The sequence below is a fragment of the Olea europaea genome, chromosome 13 (assembly GCF_002742605.1).
Source record: "Olea europaea var. sylvestris chromosome 13, O_europaea_v1, whole genome shotgun sequence".
Classification (NCBI taxonomy): Eukaryota; Viridiplantae; Streptophyta; class Magnoliopsida; order Lamiales; family Oleaceae; genus Olea; species Olea europaea.
The window spans coordinates 1609259-1619976 of NC_036249.1; the positions used below are offsets into that span (position 1 = coordinate 1609259).

Consider the following 10718-nt stretch of genomic DNA (forward strand, 5'->3'; position numbering starts at 1 on the left):
ATAAAAAAATGTTCATCATTCCAAAACAATAGTTAATAATGAAATTTATTAAAGGACTCAACCTCTTTTTCCACAACAGGAGCTGTGCACCGATTTTTTTTCCGTACAAGTGTATCTTATCTTTATCACGAATTATTTTCCTTGTTTGACAATACTTTTTGTCGTTGGTTCTTATGGATGTGAAGATAAATGTCAAAGGTACTGACCATGAAATGTGAACTCTGCAAATGGGGCAGTACTATTTGTGCTGCTGAAACGAAACAAAAAGCCTGATGTTACAAAATTTCTTGGATAAAACAACACTATAAAATGAATATATTCCTATAAATTAAGTTCCAATAACCGGTGCTCGAAAAAATATAGTCGTACACATAAGTTATCATTTTATATAGAAATTTTAAATAATCAAATTTAAGGCGAACACAGCAGAAATTAATGGTCGACAGTGACATATCATGCAATAAAGTGATGCGGTATTGCAATAAAAAAATTGATTGAATGCAGAAGAGTGAATGAATTCAAAATATTAACTGGTCCATCCGAATATTTTATTTGTCAGAAAAAAAGGTCCTGATATTTTGTATTATTTGTTAAATTTTGTGAGTATAAAACGTTTTTGATGTGATTATTAGTGTTGTTTTAAAGATTAAGAAAAACGGTGCAAAAAGAGGAACTAAAGCGAACGAAAAGATCAAAAATAAGGAAATTAGAACAAAAAAACAACGTCTAGGCGCTGCATTCGTTGCGCCTAGGAGCTACAAAATTGAAGAAAAGCTAAAATTTGAACTCGAGAGATAGCACCTAGGCGCTGCGCTTAAATTGACGTGGAGCTTAGGCGCTGAATCCTAGTGCTTAGGCGCTGCGTCTAGGCCGTCTAGGACGCATTTTTTGGCCCTTTTAAAGTCATAAAAACATACTTTCTACCAAAACGGAGGGGCACCTATAAATACACATTTCTCATACTTTTGAGGGGTTCTTCACACATTGGGAGGCAAGATAACAAAAAGGGAGATTCAAAAGAGAAATTTAAGGAGAATAACATCAAGTAATTGAAGATTTGAAGCATTAATTGGAAGGGGAAGAGATCTTGGTGCAAGAATTTTACTTTTTCTTCTACATCTTTATTACAAATTCGTTGATATATTTTAAGACAATTTACTATATTTCTTCTTGCATTATGAATAATTAAATTTATTGTTATGACAAATAATGTAACAAATTGGATTCTTTACATTCTCTTATTAAGATTCTTAATTTTTTAATTTTTCCACGTGTTGATTTTGCTATGAGTTGAATGCATTAAATTATCTGATCAATAATTTGATGATTTTTGTGAATTCTTTACAAATAGAAATATGAGTTTAGGATTTAAACTATGTAGTAAAATTCAGTATATTGGTATAACTAATAGAGATATATATACCATTTATTGCGGTCACAATTGAATTCCTAGGACAAAGAACTCGTTTAACTAAATTGAATATGCATAGAGATATGTAATTTAATTGGTTGAATAGGTTCAATGAGAACTCGATAGGGGTAAATTGAATACAATGGGAGAATTCGACCAAACACTATATTATAATTGAATCTTAATTTGAGATGTAAAGGTGATCAATAGGTGTAGTTATTCAGCCATAACATCCATTCATTATTTAATTTTCCAATCAATCGTGTGAACGTTCATTTATTTTCTAGATTTTAGATTAAAACTCAAATCATACAATTTTTAATTTATTTCCATCAAATAGTAGTTAAAGAAAAAAGTTGAATTAAGTGCTAAAAAATAGTTCTTCTGAAATCGACAATCCGAACTCTTAGATCCACTATTATTTGTTATTATTCGTACACTTGTGAAACTAAAATACACAACAAGTTTTTGGCGTCATTGTTGAGGATTATTATTTTTAGTCTTAATTTGTATTTATTTTTTAAATGTTACTTGATTTGTTTATTTTTCTTTTATTTACAGAAAATTGTGTTCGTTGTATGCTCTGTGCCAAAGAGGATCATCTTCAATCGTTTGACTCGGAGACAGAACGTACCTTCAGATGAAGACGCAAAGAACACAAACAAAAATAGCAACATCAAATGACTGACAATCAACAAATCTTTATCCTATTCAATCGATTGGACAAATGGCCGCAAGAGTAGTGGCACAACCGGTACAACAGCATAAGCGAGGGGAAATAAATGAAGGTGATTTGCTAGTATCAATGTGTCTGACACCTATAGCAGTACCCATGCGCTCTCATAACGTGTATCCAGATTTTGGGGTGAATAACTTTTAGATCAGGCCAGATTGGATTAACTTGATGAGCAACACTCTGCAGTTCTACGGGCTACCTCATGAGAATTCGAACACGCATATCTCCAGATTTATCAGAAACTGTCAGAACTTTCATGCTTCTGAGGTCAATGAAGATGCTATTAAATTACGACTATTTCCATTTACATTGAGAGACGCTACATTGGAGTGGTTAGATGCGAAGCCTTATGCCAGCATTACCATATGGGAAGAACTGACCAGAAAATTTTGCAACAAAGTCTTCCCACCGGCTAGAGTAGTTAAAATCAGATTGAAAATTCAAATTTTTCAACAAAAAGATGGAGAAAGTCATCACGAGGCATGGAATAGATTTAATGAGCTGATGAGAAAATGTCCACACCATGGAATTACTCTAGGAACCAAATGCAGTACTTCTACACCGGGCTTACACCATTGTCAAAATCTCAAGTTGATGACTCCGTTGGTGGATCAATCATAAGGAAATCAGTGCAACAAACATTAACCTATTTGACTTAATTGTCAACATACATTTAATGTTCTCATCAGAAAGAGTAGTACACCAAAGGCAGCAGGAATGTATGAATTAGACGGCACAACATCTATCAATGCACAGATAGCAACTTTAACAAAACGAGTAGAGTTATTTGTAAAATTACAAACACATGGAGCAAATGCAATGATGGCCAATTCAGTATGTGAGAATTGTGGGAGAAATCATGCTACAGAAAGTTGCATGATGCTCACTTCTTCAGAGGAACGAGTAAACTTTATTCAAAATAGCTCCCGTAATTTCAACTCGTATGAGAACAATTTCCAGCAAGAAAGAAAACCAAGTTTGGGGGACATGTTTCAACAATATGTGCAGAAGATGGACAAGGTGTTCTAACAAATTGACACGAACTTTCAAAATCATCAGGCATCCATCAAGAAACTGGAGACACAAATTTGTCAGATAGCACAAAAACTTGCAGAACATCCACAAGGGACATTGTCAGGCAATACAATGATAAATCCTAAGGAACAGGTGATGGCAATTAAAGTAGTTAACCCCCGTTAAAGTTAAAGTATATGTACCTCCACTTCCATTTCCTCAAAGACTTCGAAAGAAGTCAATAGAGCAAAATATTCATGTCATAAATATAAAGAGCGAGGTACAATCGTCAGAGATCACTATAGAGAGACCCCAAAAAAAAAAAGATGACCAGGAAGTGATTGATGAAACTACAAGGGTTGAAAAATATGCACCAAACACAACTGAAAATGGAGAAAGTACAGAAACATCAGCTGCCAAAGCACCAAGTCTAGAAAAAGCTTACATGCCTCCCATTCTCTCTCCTCAAAAGGTCAAGAAAAACAAACAAGACACAAATTATGAAAAATTCCTTGATGTTCTCAAGAAGCTTCAGATCAATGTTCCGTTCATTGATGCGCTACTACAAATTCCAAGCTACGAGAAATTTTTGAAAGAGATGTTGACAAAAAAAAGAAAGCTTCCAGAGTTTGAAACTGTGGCATTACCTGAGAAAAGTAGTGCAAGATTAGAGCAACTTGCCTCCCAAGTTGAAGGATCCAGAGAGTTTTACTTTACCAATTTCAATTGGGAATTCTTGTTCAATTAGTGCATTATGTGACACTGGTACTAGTATCAATCTAACGTCATATTCTATTTACAGGGAATTTGGACTATGTGAAGTCAACTCAACATCAATAACGTTACAACTAACTGATAGAACAATCTCAAGGCCACATGGTAAAGTTGAGGATGTACTCTAAAAGTAGGAAATTTCATATTTCTTGTGGATTTTATTGTATTAGACATACCAGAAGATCGAGACATTCCGGTTATATTGGGTCGACCATTCTTAGCAACGGGACCAACCTTTATTAATTCAGAGAAGGGAGAACTAATCTTGAGGATAGAAGACAAGTAAGAGATATTCAATATTTACACCCAATATGAGAAACCTCCCAATAAAAATAATTGTTGTAGAATTGATGAAGAAGAGCCACCTGATCAACAAAGCTGTCAGAACAAAAAACCAAATTTTGGAGAACTTCTTAGTAGAAATAAGAATGGACAAATCAAAATCTAGAGAGCAAAATAGGACTGCATCAATGAAAATTGCACAAAGTGCAATGATGGAATAACTTGGTTTGGGCCACCATGATAAATCAGCGGCACAAGTCAAGGTAATGACTTAAAAGAAGCGCTTCTTGGGAGACAACCCAAACTTTTAATTTATTTTATTTATTTTGATTTCAAAGTTCTATGATAGTTTAATTTATAATTTATTCAGGAATCATCACCCATACCCCTTCTACCCATTGGTCTTTGAGTAATTAAGTTGGTTATTATATGTTTGAGCTAAGTAACCCTTGTTCCATGAGTTTAAGTTTTCAAATTTGATTTTTCAGGAACATGATGTCGCAGAAGACTCAACTCAATATGGACATGGAGAAAATGCGACAAATCTCAAGTTTGGAGGGGGGAGAATGTGGAAGAAGAGTAGATCACATACATCACCAAGACACTACAACATCATAGGCAATACTAACGTTTCAGGGAAGTCCTTCTCCTTTTCCTTTAAATTTAACACTGAGGACAATGTTTAGTTTAAGTTTGGAGGAATGTATTATTATTAATTGCCTACCTGAAATTTTTTTGAGTTTGACATTTTGGCTTACAATTACGTTTTACTTTGAGATTTGATGTTGATTTATGAACTGTGGATAGGATGCATGTTAGATTGATTGAAGTTTAACTTGGCAAAACTCGATATTATACGTGCACCAGAATTGAGTTTGACATTGTGATGAAACGAGTTGATTCATTTGTTAGATAGGTTGATTTAATTGGACATAGATACTTTACCTAAACCATAATAAGTTATTTATCCTTAGACCAAAGTTAGCATAGTTTGGGGGTGGTGACTTTACAGTTGTAGGAAGATGCGGATGTGAATTTGGATTCCATGTGTAAAAACTTATGTATGGATTATCTTAGACTAACATGATAAAACTAGGTGAGAGTCTTAAATTGAAGGTCAGTTTGTTTGAATAAGTGTGTAGTAGGGGCATTGCATTAATCAAGACATATACATTTGAAATTGAAAAACTTTTCTTTGAAGTTTTCATGACACGAGTAATTAAGCCTGCAAGGATATCTTAAAATCTGGTACCCTAAAGTCGTCTGACTTGAGAGTTATCAGCCTAAAGTTGGTAAAACAAAAAATTAGTTCTCTTCGAAACCTTTTGACTCGGGTCAATAAGCCTGTAAGGGTGTTTAAAACTTAGTGCCTTAAAATCATCTGATTTTGGAGTCATTAGCCAAAAGCCTGCTACAGGAGTCATCTAGAAATGTTAATGGAGAAAATGCCAAAAAAAAAAAAGAGAGAGAAAAAACTTGTGAAAAACATAAAAAGTAAGTGCATGAAAAGAGAAAAAGCACTAAATACCTTGGTTAAGCCCTAATACTTATTTGAGAAAATTTGATTTTCGATGAAGGATAATTAGCTAGTTGAGTCGTGGCGGTTGAAGCAATCAAATAATTGGAGAATCCCTGTTCACTGAAGTGTTGACTTGCAACTAGTAACGTCCACCTGAACTTGAGAGGGTGAGGATGGTAATGAAATATTCAACCTTAGGTTACACACTGAAAATAAGTGAAAAAGTGTAAGTTTGGGGAAGAGTGAATCTTACGAAAAATGTAAGGTGTATTTGACCACAAAAGGTCGGGAATTGAAACAACTGTGCAATCATGGTTGATTTCTTAATTCTTCACACACACACATGTCGGTTCTACACTGGAAGAGTAGATATTGGTTTGGTATTGTGACTTGAAGCATTTTGTGGAATAAATATCAAAATCTCGAATCCTGAAGTAAAAAAGTTTGATTGTCCAACCAATTATCTTTTACATACTTGTGTGTATCGTCCTTGGACGATTTTATTATTTGGTATGTTTGTTTGCTCGAGGATTGAGTTTGTTTCGCTCATAAATTTTGCACGATTTTAGCTTGATTATTTGCTAGATCTTGTGGGTATAGAATGTTTTTGATATCTTTGTTAGTGTTGTTTTGAAGATTAGGAAAAGCGATGCAAAAAGAGGAACTAAAACGGATGAAGAGATCAAAAATAAGGAAATTGGAACAAAAAGACAACGCCTAGGCGCTGCAATCATAGCGTCCAGGCGCTACCATCAACATCTAGGCGCTACGCTTACATTGATGCGGCGTTTAGGCGCTGGATCCTAGCATTTAGGCGCTACGTCTGGGTCATCTAGGACGCATTTTTGAGCTGTTTTAAAGTCCATAAAAGCCTACTTTTTACACAAAAAGAAGGGGTACCTATAAATACATATTTCTCATACTTTTGAAGGGTTCTTCACACATTGGGAGGCAAGACAACAAAAAGGGATATTAAAAAGAGAAATTCAAGAAGAATAACACCAAGCAATTGAAGATTTGAAGCATTGATTGGAAGGAAAAGAAGATCTTGGTACAAGAATTTTACTTTTTCTTCTACATCTTTGTTACAGATCCGGTGATGTATTATAAGACAATTTACTATATTTCTTCTTGCATTATGAATAGTTAAATTTATTGTTATGGCGAATAATGTAACCAATTGGGATCCTTTACATTCTTTTATTAAGATTCTTAGTTCTTAATTTTTCCATGTGCTAATTTTGCTATAAGTTGAATGTATTAAATTATCTGATCAATAATTTGATGATTTTTGTGAATTCTTTACAACTAGATATATGAGTTTAGGATTTAGATCATATATTAAAATTCAGTACATTGGTATAACGAGTGGAGATACATATATCATTTATTGCGGTCATAATTGAATTCCTAGGACAAAGAACTCGTTTAACTAAGTAGAACTCATTTAACTGAGTTGAATTTGCATAGAGATATAAAATTTAATTAGTTGAATAAACTCAATGAAAACTCGGGTAAATTGAATACAATGCGATAATTCGACTGAACACTACATTAGAATTGAATCTTAATTTGAGATGTAAAGGTGATCAGTAGGTGTAGTTATTCAGTCTTAGCATCTATTCATTATTTCATTTTCCAACCAATCGTGTGAGTATTCATTTATTTTCTAGATTTTAGATTAAAACTCAAATCATACAATTTTTAATTAATTTCCATCAAATAGTAGTTAAAGAAAAAAATTGCATTAAGTGCTAAAAAATAATCCTTGTGGGATCGACAATCCGAACTCTTAGGTCCACTATTACTTGTTACGCTTCGTACACTTGCGAAACTAAAATACACAATAGGTCCATATCCATTTTCTTTTTATTTACTGAATTATTGGTTAGAATGTAGAGATAACTACCTCGATTATTATCCACGAGTCTTCCTGCCATTGAACCAAGCATATTCGTATTATACAAAATTCCCAATCCCCATAGCCCAGCCAACCTGAGATGTCTGAATTTGCTCTCAAGAATTATGTTACGCAATTAGAGAAAGACATATTTTTATATTTTATTTTGTTTTATAATAGCAGTTATAAACTACTTTTTTGGAGGAGAAAAGTATTTAAAATCATGATTTTTCTATTAGTAGAACAAACCTCACGAGTGTATTATACAGAATAGTGCAAGTTTAGTTAAACATAAATTTAAATAGTAGCGGGATCTATTGTCTCAACAAGCGATTACTAGTATTTTTTAATCTTAACGTCTTGGAAACAGGGAAGTTATATGACACAATATGAAGTATTGATCGCACAAGTAAGAATAATATTAAAGCAAGATTAGAGATTGACAAATGGGACCTTGATTTATTAATTGACAATCAATGAAGAGAAAAATATTGTTATAACAATTACACAATCAGGAAGAAGAGTATCTTATTTATATGGGATGCCCCAAATCTTAGAAATAACCTAAAAGATGGAAATTAGGTAAAAAAATACGCATAAAACGGAAAAAAGAGCAAAATTCGTGTGGCATCGTCGCTCGACGACAAGTGGGCGACAGCTCGTTCCCTCTAAAGGTTCACCTATTGCTCAAGCGACCTCCAGCGCCATAAATCCGACTTTTCCCTCTTGGACCTTTAAGCCCAATATTCCAAAACACACAACCCTAGACCAAGTTTTGGTCATAAACCCAATAATCTCTACGTTGACACAAATCTCGATACAATGAACTAAACTCTAAAATTTCTCCACTGAAAAAATAAGTCCAACTCTAGCGAAATAAACTGAACTCTTCAACAAGAACCAAATTTCTCCATCTCACGAAAAACTACTCTTCCTTTTCTACAGTATCCTCAAATGATATCCAAACCCAAACACCAAGTGTTCAAAATTTACCAAATAGGATCGAAACACACCCTGTAGCAGAATCAACTATAAGTGCTTTTAACTGAAGGCTCCTTGCTAGTCTTGACACTTTTAAAACCCCTAAAAGCATATGCAACCAAATCAACATCCCCGTACCTATCCTCAATGGTTCATTCCTTAGCATTGAACAAGATGGCACCCCTGACAATGGTGGCAAAGTGAAATTATCCATATCCTCCAAACTCAACCGAGTAATGTTCTTCAATAATGACCCAGAGCCAACTCTTGAAGGTACACTACCAAACTGTACATCCACTATGATACTAAATCTGTGCTGATGATTCTTCACCAATTCTATGCGACATTGCAAGATATATAATCGGGACCTTCTTCGCACCTCTAATACAATATGGACATCCATTCGAACCTTCAAAACTCCACCTCTTCCAGAGAACTAATAACCCTTTGAATCAAGGGTGCTTAGCGATTGAGATTCTATTTCAAATCTGGAACATGTCGAATCTGGCCAAGTGTTTTAATATCCAATCCATCAATTTCAATCTGTCCTACCAATATCAGCTACCCGACAAGGTTCGTTGTTTTCCATGACAATAACACATTGCGTCACCGTTTCTTATGCTTTAAACGATTCCCGATCGAAATGCATACAAAGCGTACAAGCAGTATCCAAAATCCACTCCTCGTCAAGTTTTGATTCCATGTTAGAAATTGTCGAGACATCTCCATCACTCAAATAGTCCTCAAGTATGTTGGTCTTGTCCGAGTTGTTTGATTGTTTCCCACAATTTGTAGTCGAAGTATCTTTATTCTACAAGTTTTTGCAATCTCCCTTAACGTGTCCTTTCTTCTTGCAAAATAAACAAACTTGATTGTTGAAATTCACCCTTGACTTACCCTTTTGTCGATCACCATGAACTACGAGAGCTTCTTTACCTTTGAACTCAACCCTAATCTGATGCTTCATCTTCTCCCTTGAGAACAAGGCATCATACACATCTTCAATGGTGAGTGTGTCACGACTGTACAGAATCGTGTCTCTGAACGATAAAAAAAGCAAGCAATGAGCACAACAGAATTAAGGCCAGATCCTCTTCATCATATTTTACTTCTAACGTTTCGAGATCAGTATCGATCTTCTTGAACACAGCCAGACAGTCTTCCAAAGATCTCCTTTCTGCCATGCAATGAGAATATAGCCCCTGCTTCAGATGCAACTTGCTTATCAAATGTTTGGCCATGCACAGTTGCTCCAACATCAACCACAATGCAATAGTTGTCTTCTCCTTCAAAACGTCCTAAAGAATGTTGTTAGATAAATGAATATGAATTTGCGAAAGTGTCTTCCATTGCTTCTTTCCTCTTCTCCAAGTTGTGGACATCATGTCAAATCCTAACAATCGCATCATTTAAATTCATTTGCGTCAATACAGCTTGTATCTTCAATTGTCACAATGAAAAATCTTGTATTGCGATCTAAAAGGGAAATTTCTTAACCTCAAACAAAAAACAGAACCAATAGTTTTGATACCACTTGTTGGGAAACATGGACGTTATATGACACAATATGAAGTGTTAATTGCACAAGCAATAACAAGATTAATGTAAAAAAGTGATTAGCAAAGGAACCGAATAATTTTATTAATTGACAACCAATGAAGAGAAAAATACTGTTACAACAATTACATAAAACTGGAAGAAGAGACTCCTAAATATAGGGGATGTACCAAACTCTAGAAATAACCTAAAAGATGGAAACTAGGTTTAAAATGCACGTAAAATCAAAAAAATCGAAAACTTGTGCAGCGCAGTCACTCGAGCCACATTTGAGCGACGCACTTGTCGCTCGCTCGAGTGACAGCTCAACGTCAACTTGCTAGTTACTGCTTCCAAATGTCCAGCGGTGTAAATCCGACTCTTCCTTCTTGATTTTGACATCTTCAAGCCTAATACTCTAAAACGCGCAACCCGAGACCGAATTTGGTCACAAAACCAACATGGCGAATTTTAAATAGTGGAATCCATTACTAACTGGACTAGTGCTTAATGCTTGAAGTGCTATATAACTCTGTATAATGTTTTTTTAAAATGAAGAAATGTC

General features: G+C 34.6%; 1 protein-coding gene across 1 annotated transcript; it reads left to right on the forward strand.

Annotated features, from left to right (window-relative positions):
• Positions 1 to 2138: 2138 nt before the first annotated feature.
• Positions 2139 to 6543, forward strand: LOC111408160. Its single transcript, XM_023037963.1, has 10 exons — positions 2139 to 2276; positions 2334 to 2749; positions 2837 to 3167; positions 3334 to 3866; positions 3964 to 4040; positions 4106 to 4217; positions 4588 to 4618; positions 4706 to 4857; positions 5025 to 5031; positions 6373 to 6543. The coding sequence occupies exons 1-10, from the start codon at positions 2139 to 2141 to the stop codon at positions 6541 to 6543; spliced, it is 1968 nt and encodes a 655-aa protein (XP_022893731.1).
• Positions 6544 to 10718: the final 4175 nt, after the last annotated feature.

What these genes read in the sequence shown, in the direction of transcription:
- LOC111408160 (XM_023037963.1), top strand. Translation starts at nt 2,139, where the DNA reads ATGGCCGCAAGAGTAGTGGCACAACCGGTACAACAGCATAAGCGAGGG. An exon ending in AACAATCTCAAGGCCACATG is followed by an intron (nt 4,041 to 4,105) that starts GTAAAGTTGAGG and finishes TTATTGTATTAG; the next exon opens with ACATACCAGAAGATCGAGAC. An exon ending in ATCTTGAGGATAGAAGACAA is followed by an intron (nt 4,218 to 4,587) that starts GTAAGAGATATT and finishes TAATTTATTCAG; the next exon opens with GAATCATCACCCATACCCCT.